The sequence below is a fragment of the Hemibagrus wyckioides genome, linkage group LG04, assembly GCF_019097595.1.
Source record: "Hemibagrus wyckioides isolate EC202008001 linkage group LG04, SWU_Hwy_1.0, whole genome shotgun sequence".
NCBI classification, from domain to species: Eukaryota; Metazoa; Chordata; class Actinopteri; order Siluriformes; family Bagridae; genus Hemibagrus; species Hemibagrus wyckioides.
The window spans coordinates 22,308,699-22,326,903 of NC_080713.1; the positions used below are offsets into that span (position 1 = coordinate 22,308,699).

Below are 18,205 nucleotides of genomic sequence, written 5' to 3' on the forward strand. Positions count from 1 at the left end.
CTCTGCTTGCTGCAGGGTAAACCTCTATTATCTCTCTCTTGGCTGAAGTTGCCACTGTTAGCTCTAGTCTTGGCACGATCCTCAGTTATATGCTTTTAATAAAGGGAATGTGAAGGGAATGCATCTGCATATGTAGACAGACCGGCTAGAGACCAGCTACTCTCAGCTTGGCTCAAAAACTATTCCAACTTGGATCAAACTATCAAGCAGATCATTTATGACTGATTTATACAAATCTGGAACCAGATCTCTTGGCCTGAGACTCATACTGGAATATTTCATGTGGCAGAAAGAAATGATTCAGATTTTATTTTAATATGATTACTCAAGATACAAATTAGAGATTGTTTCCTTATCTACAGTTAAGTGCAATTTCAGAATTATGATCTTCACTGTAATTGTTAACAGTATCCCTGTCTACACTGCTATTTTCCCATATGACTGTGTAAATGTGTTTCTTATCCCATCCATTCTTAACTTGACAGCTGACAGCAAACTGCTGGAACCTGGTTCAACTTTTAAAGCTTTTAAATGTGACATAATCCTGAGAGTTTGTCACACATTAACAAAACAGTCAAAGAAATAATGAGATACGGCATTTCAGACCTTGAGGAGAAACAAACTTTTGAGCTTGCAAGGTCCTGCTCATTTAGATCGGATATCTATAATATTCAGAGCATTTCCAATAGTAAAACTATTTGTTTTTCTGGTGGTGCAATCAACTGTTTTAGGCTTCTTTATTATACAATAATCGAAATATATATCAACTGTTGGACTTCGGGGATACAGCAGAGATTCTACAATATGCTTCTACAATAAACACACAGAATTTGTATTCTATAGCTGAATAAATTGTGCTTTTGGACGTTCAGTGGGTCTGTAAAGATTGAAGTATGCTTCTCTCACTTTTAGCAAAATGCACAAGAATACATAAACTAAACATGTTCAGGCTGCGAAAAGGTACAAGAGGCAGCATAAGGCGGTTATTGCATGACATAGGCTCTACCTGATGCCGGGTGTGAGAGTTCCGCCGTCCACGGCTACGAGCAAAGAAGAGAGAGAGAGGAAGAACATAGAAACAGAGAAAGAAAACCAGTTATTCAATCCCAGCACTACAAGCCACCAATAACAGCCCACATATTATTATCAGTCTGCCAAAGATACTGCAGAGTCAGCCTTACAGAGAGAGAACACGGGGGGCATACACACACACGCACACACACACATGCGCGCACACACACACACACACACACACATGCGCGCACACACACACACGCACACATACGAAAACCTTCTCTGTCAGAAGTGTAAGTGCTGTACCCTGTAAAATAGTTTCTTGGCTGTTCAGTCATTTCATTTCCACACTAACCAGTGTTACTTTGTCACTACATGTTAAGTTATATTCCTGAAACATAAATAAAAGAACATTTTGTGGGTTGAATAATCACTGTTGCAATAAATAGCAACTGCAAAGCTATGGTCTAAGTGAGAAGAAAGCAATTTCTTCACAACAAATAAAAGCTACATACTAAGCCCATGTTAAATCTTCAACATTCTCATCTCTGTGCTTGGTGATGGTACAGATCTCTGGAGAGCTCTCAATGCCAAATATAAATTTAGTGAAACCTTTAGTTATTATTTGTACACTGTGAATCATTACACTCCTACAGCTGATTAAGTAATAAATCAGCTAGTAAATCCATTCTTAAACGGTTCGCTGCTTCCCAGAATCCTCACTGGCTCAGACTCCAGAAGTGTATTAGAACAAAAACTGGGTAACACACACACACACACACACAAACAGAGCCCCATGTTTCTCCTGTGTGTGAAGACTGAGTTCACAGGTTAAACAGACAGACTGTAATAATCTCAGGAAAAGCTGAGGCTGAAGCAGATTACTGGCTCATTATATAATAGCCTGCGCACGTTTTCTCATATCTTCTGCATAGTGTACCTTTATAAAGGCCTCCAAATTGCCATTAAATAGCTTTATGTTAAAAACTGAGCGAGGTCTGGGCCTCCAGTGTGGTTTAGGAGGAAGAATTGGAGGCCTATGAAATAAAGAAATGTTTATACACACAAAAAAAAAACACCAAGAGGATATTTTCCTTCGTTCATAACATTTAGACTAAAGACAGCTACTTTTTTCCATTGTGTGTCTCAGAAAGTGCAGTACGAGGCAGCATGTAATCTGTCGTCTGACCTTTTAAAATGCTGATGCTGATTAGACTCAACTACACAGCTAATATTACATCAAACTCAGTAATCAGCATTGCGAGGCCTGCCAGAGAAAAGCTCTCCTAGTGCAGGATGAGTGAGCGGTCATGGACAGGACACTGAACATTTGAGTTATGGCTGAGCTTGTCCTTGAAGTCTGTTCAGGGAGTGTAAGACGACTGCTGAAGGGTTTGACTTGAGCATGTTCAGGAAACTTGTGAGGAATTTCAGAGTCTGCTAGTAAGGTGTGGTAGTTCTGATGTGATCAGATTCTTAATCAATTCCTTGAGATCGTCTCTCCTGCACCGTGAGGCTGATCAACAGCTCCGGAAAAAAATTAGAGCCCACTGCAAAATGTGCATGTATTGGTGAGATGAACAGTTTTGTTTCATTTTTTTGTGAACTGCTGACAATATTTCTCCTAAATTCTAAATATAACTATTGTTATTTAGAGTGTATATTTAAAGGAAATGCGTTTTGGCTCCATGCTCTCCACCAGTTTTTCACATTGCTGTTGGGTGACTTTATACCACTCTTTTTGCAAAAGAGCAAACAGCTCAGCTTTGCTTGATGGTTTGTGACCATCCATCTTCCTCTTGATGACATTCCAGAGGTTTTCAATAGGGTTCCAATCTGGAGATCTGCAGTGGTCTCTTTTTTTTTTTTTATCTCTGCTATAACTGTGATTGGGACTTTGCTGTAACAAACAGTCCTCAGTTGTACGGCATCACATTCACAATCATGCCAAGAAGGTGGCACTTAGGAATACACTTAGGATGGGAACAAAGAACAGGATAAAACTCAGCTAAAAAGATTTCAATGATCAGGGTTCAGTCAGAACTGCACACACACTGATCTACCACTCATACACCTGCTGTGAGCAGTGAAGGGCATGGTTTTACTGTGAGAGAAGCTGTGTACCCATGCTGAGCTCACAGGGAAGCTACAATCAGCTTTATATGACAAAAGATACTACATCCTGTTAACAGCCTGTTAGTATGGTCCCATACAAATCTTGAAACAAGGTTTTCGAAAGACTTCTGTGCTCTGGGTATTTAATCAGGCTGAGGGGAAATACTTGAACACAGTGATAAGGTTTTGCAACAAGATAGAAGTCACTACATTAAAAAATGTTTCCTGAACTGCTTTAAAGTAGTGTTTTTTCAATAAATGTGAAAGGTGTAGCAAGTTTACTCTTCTTAACAGAGGCCCAAAATTTTTTTTATTAAATATTTATGTCACATTCTGTATTAGTGTTTAATGGATCATATGAAAGCAGTCACCTAGGGTTTTAATAATTTCTTTGTTTTCTAAATGTTATCAGTTTATTGTGGTAATCATATTGTGTGTTTTATTGTAAAAAAAAAAAAAAAAAACTTTAGTTGTGCTGTCTGTTTTATCTCTATACCAAAGTTACTGTGGAGAGGTGTGAATTATTTGCCCAGCAGGGGGCAATTTCTCATCGCCCTCCTCACCAACATCTTCACTCAGAGACATGATACTCTACACATAGAAACCTAACAGTGTCTTGTCTAAACTTATGAAAAAATTGCAGCAACATTTGTTTATACTGATTGTCGATTTCAATTCTGCATAAAGGAAGTCCAGGAAGAGTTAAACTGTGTTACTACATATCTTGTTGGTTCTAGCACAAAGTGAACAAACTCATGTGCTAATTTTTGGTTACTTGACCAAAGAGCAAAGCAAGCATGTATGTTTGGTCAAATTTAAACACGGTGCAAACATCCTAACTAATATCTCTGTCTGGGGATCATTTTTTTCTTGGAGGCATTGACGGAGGCATCGACTATAATGCTTTCTTCTATAAAGTGTTTATAGGAATATAAAAGCCTGTAAAGACCCTTTGAAGAAGCCTTTTTTACCCCCTGAGAATGCATACCTCCTTTCTATCTGACTACTTCATCTATCTATAAACATAATAGTCATGCCCCACAATCCACTTGTCACCTTCGCTGTGAGAAAAACAACACCACTATCACAGTGGGAGTGTTTTTATCTGATCACTAAGTGTGCCTTGTTTCCCTGTTTCTGAGTTGAGAGCTGTGGTGGTGCAGGGTAACAGAGGACTGAAGGATGGAACCCCGTGAGGAGCAGAATATTGCCTGTCACTGAAATATACCAGAGGGGGGTCAGAACTTTATGCTCTATACACACATTGAGTTTTTTATGTATTTAAGGAGTACCTAAATGCTTTAAGTTTTGTTCTCACAATAAATAACGAACATGGTTAATTCTAAAATTATACAGGCTAAAACTGTGTAACAAAAAACCCAATAAATAAAATACACACTACATTTAATATGCAAACATTTTTAAGGATAACTGAAGACCACTCTGTGTCTACATCTGTCTCACTTGTACCCTTGAAAACAAAAGTAGTCTTTGGAAATGCTATTTCCCCCAGCAACACATGTATTTCAATATGTTCTTAAAAAGATTCATATTCACTAGAGAATGAGTTTACCTTGTGGTCATGTATTCTGCTCGGTGACCTAGACAGAGAGGACAGACACAGAAGGACAGAAAAGACAGACACATAAAGAGGAAAGAGAGAGACAGAGACATGATCAGATTGGCAGTAAGTCGGTTATGGAAGGCCTTTTTGCACATGCTCAGTAAAGCATATACAACATACCAACTGGCTTAACACATCCATTCACATCTTAATTCTAACATCAAAGAAAGAGTGGTAAAACCGACTTCACCCATCTTTCACTTCTCTTTGAAGCTTTTATACCCGTGTCTGTCGTCTGATGGGCCTCGATTAGTAATGTAGTAAATGCAGACTGAGCTTCACTGAGCCAACACACTCCTCACACCGGCACAGACCTGGATGCCACCTGCAGCTGTGTTTATATCAGATGCGCTCCAGGACAGTCAGGTATGACAGCATGGATAGCTGAGTGTGTCCTAGAGCACTGATCATTACTGAACAAGAGGTAGTGTTCATGAAGCTCCTCAACACTTGTTACAGAATCTGATTAAATAATATAATCGTTGACAGCTTTTATAAGCCAATATTATATGCATCCTCCTTAAACATGTCAAGCTTTATGAGCATGCATATTGGGAATCCCTTGTGAATATCCTCACATGAATATTATGAACAATGCCTACATGTTAACTAAGAGGTTAGTCCCCAAGCCCTGTGGTTCAACCCAGAGATCCTGCGGCTAAAATCGTCCCAGCTTTCTCTTACAGAAGAAAGATCCTGCTTTTGTTTTTAAATTACCTTTGGAGCATGTTAAAAATAAATGCTCCAAACAATAATCATCATTATCCATCATTGCACCGTTTTGTAAAGATATCCACATCAATACATGTTTTAAGACTGTAGATAGCTAGTTAGAATCCAGTGAGACTTAGTGAGAGACATTATAGCACATGCAATTATAGTACATATATACATACAGCAGTGATACAGCCATCTCTAGGAATTAAGCATATGTTAAAGCCTGTATTTGTATGAGCTACCTTCTCCCAGTGCTCTCTTCAGCAGGTCATGCTTGGCCTGGAGTTTGGCGATCAAATTGCTGCCCTCAAGAAACTCGCGGAATTTCTGACAAGAGACAGCATAGCATAACATCAGTGCACTTAACAGCTAGAGGGTTAGAGTTAAACTGGATGATTGACAGAGATTCATTTGATGCACACTGGCACCGCTCTAACTTTTTATTCTCTGGAGTCCCCTAAGCATCACATTGTGATTTACAGCTGCACTCACCATGAAGTAGAACTGCTCGGTCTCCTGCTGGTTGGCACGTCTCTTGGCGATGCTGGGTTTGCTGAGGTACGTCTCGGACACGGTGGACTTGACTGACTCTGTGGAGCGGCTGTGGTGGAAACACTCAGAGACGTCGTAATCCTCGATAGTCACCATGTCCTGGATAGTGGTCAGCGTGGCCTCAGAGGTCTTCTTGATCTGCAAGAAATCACATATTAAATAAATAAATAATAAAATAAATCAATAAAGAACAAGAGAATGACTTATTTGCCTTACTGGTGTACTTCATGTAATTTCGATTGTGCATATTTTGTTTTAAAAGCCTGCTTTCCCATTCATTTAAATCAACGGTTGAATTAAAAAGCAAAATCTTTAAAGTTAAGAAAGAGAACTGCTACAGAAAAATACAGGAAAACTGCTCTTCTGTCTGCCATGTTCAAATGTATCAGACCTTGAACGTGACACTAGACCAAAGCAATCAATCTGCTGAAGTCAGAGTGCAGAGAGCAGGAAGCCTGAGAGGAAAGTGATTCACTCAGGCTTTTAAAATTCATTTAACTACTTCCCCACCAGTCTCTCCACATTCCTCAAAAGCTAGAAATGGCAAGAATGCTGGGACTAGGAAATGGGTCATGTTTTTACCATAAACAGCACTTTATTTGAAACATGGATCAGAAAATGACCTGTATTAATAAATGTAATAATAAATAATAATTATAATAGTAATAGGATAGTATATAAAGTGTGTGAACATATTAATACTACTACTACAACAACTACTACTACTACTACTACTACTACTACTAATAATAATAATAATTGAGAGGAAGGATTGAAAATTGAAGGTTGGAGAAATAGCAAAAGCATCACATATAGGCCCTGGACCATACAGCAATGTAGAAGCTGGAACATTTCTCTCTCTCTCTCTCTTTCTCTCTCTCTCTCTCTTTCTTTCTTTTTTCTTTTCTTTCTTTCCTCTCTCTGAGAGACTATCAAGCATATTCAGCTTGTATATAATCATTTATATCCTTTGGGGGACGCACAGAGGAGACTAATAAAACCAAGCTTTCAAGCGTGTGCCTACAAACCTCAGTGACCATCAGCCTCAGGTTTTTATGGGCAGTAAAAATTCTGGACAGTACTCCAACAAACACAGCAAGATCACCCCCCTCATTAACCGTGAGGGTCACATAGACCTGCACCCAATCCCATACCAATTAACTCCAGTAACAGTCTATTCCCACCACAATCTAAGAAACTGAAGTGTCCAGGATTCCCTAAGAAGAAAAAAGTAAATACAAAAAAACAGGCATGTCTGTTTCTGTGTGACTGACTTTTACCGATTTTCTCCAATAAACCAGAAAGAAATAAACTATCAAGTTAACATTTTTCACTTGCTACATAAATCTAATAGCTGTGGGTAGCATTACAACATGACTCACGTCTCCAGGGTCCATGATTCAATCCTGGGCTCAGGTTACTATCTTTGGGAGTTTTCTATGGGTTTCTCCAACCGTCCCAGAACAAGCCACAATTGTACCGGCTATGTTTAGTTGTCCCTAGGCGTGAATATGTGTGAACACGTGTATTTAGTGATCTGTGCTGGACTGGCAACCAAGGGTATATTCCCAGCTTATACCTAGTCTTTCCTGGATAGGCTCAGGATCTTCCTTGACCCTGACCTGACTTAAGATTAAGGCATGCGTATATACATTTCTATTAAAAATAAAATAAAATAAAACCTTCCACTCTCATGGAACTGATCATTGGATTGGGTGCATTTGAATTCAGATTTTTAATCATAATTTGAAGTATTGTAGTACATCAGATGGTCTAAGATCATTCTCAACTGGGAAACCTATCCAATTTTCCGCCACAAGCCAGGAATAAACCATGAATTTGTTGACATTTGCCACTTTAAACCCTCCTGTGAGGAGAATGCTTGTCCTAAGAAAACCTAAAAACACCGGAACAAACCCTGTTGTTTCTTTACTACCTGTCTGTGGCCCTGGTGACTCATCTGGCTTTGTTCTGGCTTAAACACACTGTAAGCCATTCGCCTGTTTATGACTCCTCTGCTTTTCAGCGCTTAGTCCCCGAGTTTTTGTGACAGTTTCTTCTCCGGAAAGCCGCCACGCCTATTTGTGTGACCATGCTTGATGCACATAGGCGAAGAAAAGTATGTGTGTCTTTAAAGTACAAGCATGCATTAAAAAGCCAAAACAGAAAGCAAACCTATGCAGAAAAGTTGAATAATAATAAGCATTACAAAGCTGCTTAAAAAAAAAAATTAAAAGGGTTCTTTAAAGTTTATCAATCACATATTTGAACTGAGCTCTGATGAATGTCTTGCCTCAAGCACTGCTTCTTATGAGTCAAAGGAACCCAACTACAGGTTTTTTATGTACATCTAGAGTCTAAAAAACCCTTATATAAACCAGTTTTATATGAATCTTCTACCCACAACATTGTGTTAATATTCAACAGTCTGTACTCTGAATGTATTATTCATTAAAATACTAAATACCTTTGCTGACGTTTCTATTTCCCGTTTTTAATTCATTCAATCTGAGAACCAAAGCCCATAGGACGAGCAAGATCGTGTTGTTAGTGCTGGTGTGAATGCACGTGGCAGCCTGTTAAACAGCAGATGGCTTGCTGTTATACAAGTTATCAGCAATCTGTGACTTCACACTGCAGTGGGTGCAGAGAGCACAGCTCTGATCTACCTCGCTGAGGTTTATTTCCAGCAAAACCAACAGATTCTTTCCACAGAAGCCAGACATTCAAACAAGTGCAGATTCAACGTGAAACTCTGAGAAGATATCCATATGATGAAAACATATCAATTGAGTACAAATTCGAAGAGAAAGCTAACCTTAACCGCAAAAAAATACATATGTATTTATATATATATAGAACTGAACTGAGATAAAGTTTCCAGTGACAAAAAAGGAGGAAGTTCCTATTTCTCCTTTTAGCCACGCACTTCAGGAAATTAAGGCTCGAGAAGGAGCTACGTGTCGAAACTGAAGAAAGACTGTAGCATTAGGTATAATTCCAGGGATCTTTAGGAGGGCTTGTGTGAACAGAAGCTACTCCATAACTGGGCATGAGGATGACAGCATGATGACAGTTTTATCCAGATAAACTTTTAGCTTTAGTGATTTATAAAATTAGCAACATGAAGCAAAGGCAAGAAGAAAAGCCTAAAGTACACAAAGAACTGGAGACATGTCTAAAAAATCTGACTGATTCATATGTACTGAAGAAAAAAAAACATGATTAGATGAATGGAAGACAGCAGGATTGTAGTGTAAATGAAAAGGTGATAAATTACTTATACCACAGATTCTCAAATCTGACATGATGAAGTTCCTATAACAGAAGCTTAGCCAGTCACGTTAAATAAAAGGGTTTCTATTGCTGCGCTCATTTTGCAAATTAATATTTTCTATAGAAAAATCTCATTCACATGGAGGATGCTTCAAATAATCTAAGCCTAATAACAAAAAAAAATCAGCAATTGTTTTTCACATTAACAATAAACGGATGGAGTCCACTGTCAGTGCTTTGGCATGGTTAGCAAGTTTCCTGAATGCCTCTGAATAAGTGGTCATACATTTGGTGATAGGTGATACATTTTGACAGGGTTTCAGCATATTTGTGTCCTGTTCTGCAATGTGGACATTAAGGAAACAGCTGCACCAGAGCTTACAAGGAAAGTAACAAGGTTGTGGCCCAGAGAAAGCCTTGCTCTGCATCCGGGATATACAGCATCGACTGCTGTTTTGTTTTGTTTTGTATTTAACAGGGCGACATTTCTGTGACCAGTCGACAGGAAATCTTAGATCACTTCCCACTAAACACCTGATCCAATTTAGGAGTCTAGGAAATACCCCCAACCTCATGTTATTTGATGTCATGTTTCAACCTTTAGGATCAATGGTTGCTTCCTATTGACATTTCAACCTGGACAAATCTCAGCAAGTTACAGAGCCTTTAGGAACCAAGTGACCACCAGCTGGATTCAAATCATGAGTATTATCCACCTTTATCTGGTAACAAAGCATGCAAGGATGACATAATAAATACATCCCCACTCCGCTCAATGGAAGAGGCACTGATCTTGTCTCTCCACAAAACCAAAGGCTAAATCTCAGCTCCCCTATCAAAGTTATCTTCTGCAATTCCAGCAGCCCACCGCTCTGCCTGCATGGCTTCCTCCACAGAAAAGAAAATGTGGAATGAAGATAAGAGAAGAAAAGCAGAGAAGATAAAAGCAGGTTGATGACCATCTGATGAGCCTCTTTTTCCCAACCATTTGCAAGAATCCAGAAATTTAACAGCCTCAGGATAAGCTTTAGTTAAACGTTTAGGAAAAAGAATTGGGCAGAGTTTTAAAAAAACAAAAAATAAAAGTTGGGTAATAGAGAGAAGCCCAGCTGTGTGTTATTTGGATCATCCAGAGGACAAAAGACATTGCCAGTCTCTCTAGGGTATCAGACAAATTTACTGCTGTCTCATTCTAATGCATCGATAAGCCATATGGTCAGTATTTGAGGGCTTAGCTTCAAGGCCTACAGAGCATCTGATATGTATTTTAACATTCGTGCTTTGGGAAGCAAATCTGATACTCCAGGAAAAGTCTACAGCAGACCTGTTAATCCCAAAGAAAAATACTTTGCATGCTGCATAGTTTCTTTGTAACACACTGTTTACTACCAAATGATTATTTGATGTCACTTGTAGAAACTGTGAAATGATCCCGAACAAAAGACTGCTGCATTTCTGAGTGATAAAATCATGCAACATGAATAAGTGCTGGCAGGCCGGTGTGCTGTGCTTGGTTGAGGTGTTAGTTAAAGTAGGCAGATTTTGGCACCATTTAAAGACAAAATGTACCAGACTCTTGAGTGAAATCTAGAGGTATGGACTGTGAGAGCATGTAGACTGCAATTCAATCAGTCTGGTGATGCTAGACAGCAAAATGGGAATGGTTTAGTGTTCTACAACACAGCTAATGGAAGAACACAGGCTTGCTCACCTCCTCATTCTCAATCTTCAGTGTGGCCAGGCGTGACTGGAGCTGCTGGAACCTTAGAATCAGCTCAGCCTGGACCGGAGGCTGCGCCGTGATCTGGCACACCTGAAGTAGAGAAAAGACTTATTAACATTTAGTAAAGGACAAAATAACCTTGTAACCATAAGCCCTATATTTAATCCAATCTGGTTTTACACTAGAACCACGAAGCAACTAGAGGTAAAGTAGGCACATGATATCAGTGACAAACCTTGCAAATTTGGGAGCAAAATTTAATAAAGTGCAATAAACACCTCCAGGGTAAAAACTGTAATGTGATTTGTAATAGACGCTCTGTTTAAATGCCTCCCTGGCAGCTGAGACATATTAAAACTGGGAAATGAAACCACTATAACCACAGTGAATCCAGCTTCTCATTTGCATACCTTTTTTTTTTTAATTTGCACTGAGTCACTAACACAAAACAGAGCTAGTAAAACCCCACAGCACAGACAACAAATATATAAACTTGTAGCCTGGATATTTAGACAGACTGTGGTATAATATGTTGTATCATTTGAAACCTGTGGTAAGCCGTATTTATACATATGATACTTGTTGATATTGGTCAATGTTTAACAACCGATGGCTATTTTCGCAACAGTACTCTAACGCACAGAATAAACCTTAATTTCACATGATATGCTGGAGAGTGACAGAAACCACATTTCTAACCTCGTCGCCCATGTGTGGCTGAAACTCGAACTTGACCGGAGGACAGAAAGCGGTAGGATACATCTCCATGAAGCGCTGACGGTCACTGCGAGGGTCCAGACTGTCCACAGCATTCTCGATGATGTCCAGCCCCTCGTGACGAGACGTCTCCAGGTTATACTCAGCCGAGAGGTAGGTGCGCAAAGCCCGGTTTAAAGAGGCGTGATAGCCCAGATCACAGCACTGTTCAACAAGTACAAAGGAGAGATGTTTTCTAATCAGTAGCAGTTCAGAAACACATCAGCATGTCTGTGTATAAAATGCCAATATTACTTCATGGACCTTTTACAACTCTTTATCAGTCCTTAGTTCAGATAAACAGCCAAAAGATCAGATTTTATGCAAAATGCCTGCCAATATATTCAAGTTATGAAAACATGAACATATTTTACCATAGACATGGATTATGGGTTCATTTCTAGCCTTTGTTGGCAATCTGCCTGCAAAGATCATATCATATAAGCAGCTAGTTTAAAAACACAGTGGTGAACACAGTCAATCTGCCTATAGATGTCAAAATCCTTGCTAGCTACTGTAAGTGTTTAAGCATTTTTTTCCCCCTTTTTCCCCACCGACATTAGCATGAACAGAGATCAGTCAAGTGAACAGATGATGATGACGATTGTGTTTCATGTCAGGACTTTTACCTCATAGCTATAAGGCCGAGTGTAATATGAGAACTCATTTCCCGTTGGAAACTTCTAATAATTGCAATTTTTACCTTTTCCAATAAGTACATTATAAATGTAGAGGTAGGTTGGGCATCTTTCAGTGGAAATGATATGGATTTTTTTAATGCAAGAGAGCAATAGATGAACAGATGTGCAAATAGACATAAATAAACAGACAGAGAGACAGACAGACAGATAGACAGACAGATAGACAGATAGATAGATAGATAGATAGATAGATAGATAGATAGATAGATAGATAGATAGATGTTGGAATCATTCAAGGATACCCATTTCTTTCTTATTAAAACATTAGAAAGTCATCCCCTATGTAAACCTGCAGTGAATACTGCATTGCCAGCGTGACACATTCTTAAAGCATTAGGCATGAACAGACTCCAGAACTACAACACACTCTCCTATCAGTCTCCGTAGTCATGACACTAATCACGTCCTTGATTTTGACCAGCCTCAGATGACCTAATCTGTAATGTTTTCTGCACTGCACGTGGCGTCCTTACTTAGCCTTCAGTGCTGATTATCCTACAGATCCAGACTGCTAGCAGAACCCAAACTCTTATGACCTTGGAGACAAATTTCGTATTTCATCTCTGATTTGTATAAAACACACTAAAGGATAAGTCACGCTGACCTCAGAGTGAGGAAATGAAGATTGAGCAGCGAAATGTAATCTGGCTTTTAATATGTGGCAGCAATATGAGCACCATTACAATATGATGAATTGACTTTTTTTTTAATCCAGACATTTCCTTCAGCCTCGTTCGTCTCTTTGCTTGGTTTAAAGTTAATTGTACTGAGCAAACATATCCTGCTCTTACATTTCAGACCACAATAAGTGTATCATTACACAGTACCAATTCTATCTGGAAATTGAGGGCATTTGACATGAAACTTGTCATTACACTGTGACTAAGAATACTGGCTCCCAGTGTGCCTCTGCCTACTCTGTCTGCAGACTGTTTAGATGATTACATGTTCAGCTCAAACAGAAGCAGACAAGTGCGGAGGACATGTGGAAACAGCCTGCTGATTTAGCGTAGCAGTACATTGTGACAGAAAACCTAATGGTGAATTTAATCTACGCTCTACTTCAAGCATTCTTCCTCTCCCTCTCTCACCAGAGACGGCATGTCTCAGAGGCGTCTGAAGTAAACATCCCGATCAGAGATTGATGCCCACTTACTCAGACGGCTCTGACAGCCTGGCACTGAGGCAAGGTCACCCTGCCTGTTTCCTTCCTTGAGGCACGTGGACCGTAGACACATTACCCCAACAGCTGATCTTTCCTCTGCAGGGACACTTTAGTTTTGTAGGTGAAAATAATACTGCCAGGAGGTTGGAGTATAAATAACATGAATTTGGAGGGCTCTGAATTAGGCTACAGTATTGGGAACAGAGAGAAAGAAGTTCTTCAGGGAGGACAGAGCGCATCAAGAACATGCTGGATGTGGAGTGACCTAATAGGGACACTCATAGGAACTAGGTTTTAAGTGCAGACACTTTTATCTATTCCAAAATTAATCGTATATACAGAAATAGCAGTATAGAAGTGGGACAGCGACCTTTAGCTTCAATATGCAGGCATTTTCTAACATAAAGTGGCACAAAAAGAGAGGGGGGGCTACGGAAAAAAGCCCACTGTATATATAACAAAAAAATCTGAGTATTATTTTGTAAGAGTAAAAGGAACAAGACAAGGAGTCTGAGGGATTCTTTGGGACTATCCATTCACAAGGCCACAACAACCACAGTTTCTCTTTTTTGTGTTCCTGTTATTCTAAGAATTCATTTAGGGTTATTTCTTTCTTTCTTTCTTTCTTTTTTTTCTTTTTACTGAACTTTCTTTTTCTCATTCTGCTCAGACAATGTAATGAGTGTGATATTAAATCCTTATCAAAACACTTCAGGGAGCACTTTCTTAATAGTGGCTTTGCTGTGCGGTTTGGGAAAGTGAGACTAAAACCAAAATGCAATTATGTGCATGGCTTAAACGCTCCTGGATTTGAAGCCTTAAGAGCTTCAACTTAAGTGCAACCTGACACATTTTGTTGTACAGTTTCTGAGTCCATTTATATTCTAAGATCATGGTGGATAAAAAAGGAAAATGCAGTAATTAATCAGTGAATACAGCACTGACCACACTGCCACTCCTGTCCTACACAAAAATGTCAGAAGAAACGATAACAAACGATAATACAGAAGTTGCACTTCCCCATTACTTACATCTATTAGGTCAGACAAGTCATGGATGTAATACTTGAATACTGAAGAGTTAGTGGCTTCCAGAGTCAGCAGGTACTCGTTCCGGGCTTTGATCGACTTCAGCTTGTTCTCAGAGTACTTGGCCTGCCTCTGATGGAAGAACAGCAGATGGGAAAAAATTCATAATACAGAGTTTAGACAAACATAGCGAACAGATTTCTGCTTCATTATCCAACAGTGCTATTGAATTTTCAAATGAGGTTGTTATGGAGGAATTTACTAATATTGTTTTTACTCATAGAAGTATTTACTTATATTAATACGCTTCTTCAAACACATTATTGCCTCTATATTAACAACTCATTCACAGGGACTCGTATGGCAGCCACTCCACATAATATAAGGCTAGAACAATAAACATTAAAGAATGTGTTGTTATTTAAGAAAACAAGGTCGGTGAGCCCAAAATTTCCACCATGGAAAAGTCTTCAGGTCAAAATACTTTTGTCTCACTAACTTCCAAAAAGTTCAAAATAGACAGGTTTTTGAGGGAATGATTGTTTACAGCTACTATAATATAAGTGATAACAGGAACTAACTTGTTTTTTCGGGAGGTACACAACATTGAATGTGACTATAAATGATTGAAATGCCGTTCATAACACATTAACACATCATAACAAGAGGAATGTTCTGATAACAGTAACTTTGCTTCATCACACCAACCTAGTTGTCATATAAAATATAATATATTTATATTTTATAAAATATAAAATATTTAAATACATATTTTTTTCAATTAAACTGTTTATGATCTGTACTAAGATGACAAGTTGTAAACACGCAGTTTTTGCACATTACTTATTATCTCTTATACCTTAAAATTTGTAGCATTTAGTATTTTTTGTAATATTTTATTTTATTTGTTATATTATTTGCTATATTTTGTACCCTTAAATTCTAGTATTTAGTATATTTAAATTATTATTATTTTTTTTTTATTTATTACCTTATTACCCATGCTTGTGGATACTGTTGAAAGATCTATCTATCTGTCTGTCTGTCTGTCTGTCTGTCTGTCTATCTATCTATCTATCTTTGTTTTTAACCAGCACACACACACAACAGCAAACCACGAGTCAAAAATATCGCTGATGGGACAAAAATAATGCTTTTTCAAAGTAAACAAACACATGTTCAGAGAGGATTTAGTTGCTGTTTCCTCTCTTGCTCAAATCCCACACAAAAGTAAATTAGTCACTCAACTGCAACAGACACTGACTCACCCTGACTTCCATATTTTAACCGCTCCACACTTGTACATTCCAGGAAGCGGCAAGAGAAATAAAGAAAATAAAAAAACACAAGCGTGCGTTCCCACAGCTATAAAACCATTTGTCACAGCCTTTAGTGAAAAACAGACCATTTAAAAGAATAAAGCATGGCCTTCTTTCTCATTACCGGTTTCCATCTAAAACCGGTCCAGGGCATAAAAGGCTGGGATGACATTTGTAAATGTCTTGACATGTCAGGCAGGCAGCACCGACTCAGGCATTGTGTGTCTTTGAAAAATGTGTGTATTAATTACTATGAAATAATTCTGAACACTACCCTGTTTCACACGGCCGAAGTAAGATAGATGTATTTTTCCAAATCTTTGAATATTGAAATTGTAATGTGATTCTCTAGAAAAAAACATATGCCAAGAGTAACCTGAGGAAAAAAAATCTACAAAAGTAATTCAAGGTGTTGTTTAATACCTTTTCTTTCATCTTCTCGATCTTCTTAACAAAGCTACGTCTTGGGGTTTTGTCTTCCAGACGCACGTTGAAGACGGGGTCTCCCGTGCGACCGATCTGCCTCTCCTCCTGCTTCTCAAACTCCTTCAGCTTGCTTTCAGCACTAATGCTCTCCGTGTGGTACATGTGGTAGGTTTTCATCACCTGTGAGGCACAAAGGTCAGGTTCAGGCATGCTGATTTTAGCTCGTTTATTCATTTATATTAAATCTTTTTGCAGATGCATTTACTCAACTTACAACTGAGACAAAATAAAATTAATGGATAGAGCTTAGCATTTCAGGGTTAAGGGTCTCACTAAAGGACCCAGAATTGGGTTCTTGTGCCCCTCCAGGGGGTTCTAGAAGCATAGACAGCGGGGTTCATGATTTTCTCATTTGTCTTTCAGTCATTATGGAACTTTTTATGCCTATGAAAAAAGTCTAACGACACTTCTATAACAAGGGTGAAAAGTTCATAATTTTCCAACTGTTAGCTCTATAATTTAACCACCGGTGCAACAATAACTCCTTCTGCTATAAATATCAAAATCTTCATATAAAATGTATAGCTCCATCTGACCATAAAGCTATAAAACAGCAGTCTAGGTTAAAGGAGGGCGGATTTTTCGTGCATGGAATTGCTATTACTATGAAATACTGTAACCATACAGAGACTGCAATTCCCATTTCTCAATCCACTAACATAAGAAACACTAAACCTCTAATGGGTCACAGAGGAGCTCTTTATTCACCCTCAGCTCCCCCACCTGAGTCAAGCATACACCACAAGCAGAGAGGAATCAACACTCGGGAAGGGGGCTCTGCATATTAAAAAAAAAAAAAACGTCACACATACTATGCAAGACAACTTGGGCCACAGAGAACCTTTTCAACTGGAACTTGCCCTGTACCCACAACGGCGAAGGGTAAACTGTTAAAACCTGTTTCCTATTACATGAGTCATTGTTATTGTTAGTGGGCTATTAGTAACACTAGAATGACTTCAGAAACATGCATTAGGATATGACTCATCTGGTATAAGGCAGGTACCGAATGGTTAATTACACCGTTTTAGCAACACTGAACAGAGAAATATGACATGTCATAGCCTCAATTCAATCATATTCATATTTCAGGGACATTACAAGTATGACCGGTATAATGACCACTGAACGTAAGGAAGACTGAGGATAAATAGTGAAATATTTAGTTGTTTTAAGTGTTTAATGCTAGGGATGAAAAGTCGCATCACAATCCTTTTTCCAACAATACATAATATTTAATATATAATAATATAATAATATTATGATATAAGTGTGTTAACAAATAGTGCTGCCTTCAAAAACATTTTACAACTTTAAAGATACGGTTAAATCAATTTTCAATAAGAGTTTTTAATTGTTTAAGAAAAAGATATCATGATTTATATCAAGGAAGTATATCATGCCAAAATTTTATCACAATATTGTCACTACTGCTATTATACGTTATACTTACTGCAGCTGTTTATTACACATAGCCTCAGAAATCGTTCCTCATGAAGTTCCCCCACCTGCCCTCTCTACGCCTCAGTAAGGTGACTTGACTCCAGAGCACTAAACAATGTCAAATTCAAAAGCAGAGCGCTCGTCCAAGGTCACGCTAGGCCGTAAATGTTCACATTTACCTAACCCATAAAACATGTTACAGTAAAGCCACAACTGCATTCAAAACACAGACCTGCCTATAAAACTGCTACCAAAGTAAACACAGTTGGGAGATGTATAGAGCAGG

General features: G+C 38.6%; 1 protein-coding gene across 4 annotated transcripts in view; it reads right to left on the reverse strand.

Annotated features, from left to right (window-relative positions):
- srgap1a (SLIT-ROBO Rho GTPase activating protein 1a) overlaps positions 1–18,205 on the reverse strand; it is an 83,527-nt gene that overhangs the window by 23,170 nt on the left and 42,152 nt on the right. For 2 of the 4 annotated variants that reach the window (XM_058387532.1, XM_058387531.1), the window contains exons 5-12: positions 16,414–16,596; positions 14,675–14,803; positions 11,721–11,942; positions 11,010–11,111; positions 5,963–6,160; positions 5,713–5,797; positions 4,703–4,730; positions 1,955–2,051 (exon numbers count right to left, since the gene is read on the reverse strand). In XM_058387532.1, coding sequence (XP_058243515.1) covers positions 1,955–2,051; positions 4,703–4,730; positions 5,713–5,797; positions 5,963–6,160; positions 11,010–11,111; positions 11,721–11,942; positions 14,675–14,803; positions 16,414–16,596 — 1,044 coding nt within the window. Of the gene's footprint in view, positions 1–1,006; positions 1,041–1,954; positions 2,052–4,702; positions 4,731–5,712; positions 5,798–5,962; positions 6,161–11,009; positions 11,112–11,720; positions 11,943–14,674; positions 14,804–16,413; positions 16,597–18,205 lie in introns of all 4 variants that reach the window. The other 2 variants (XM_058387530.1, XM_058387529.1) reach the window with 1 other exon arrangement.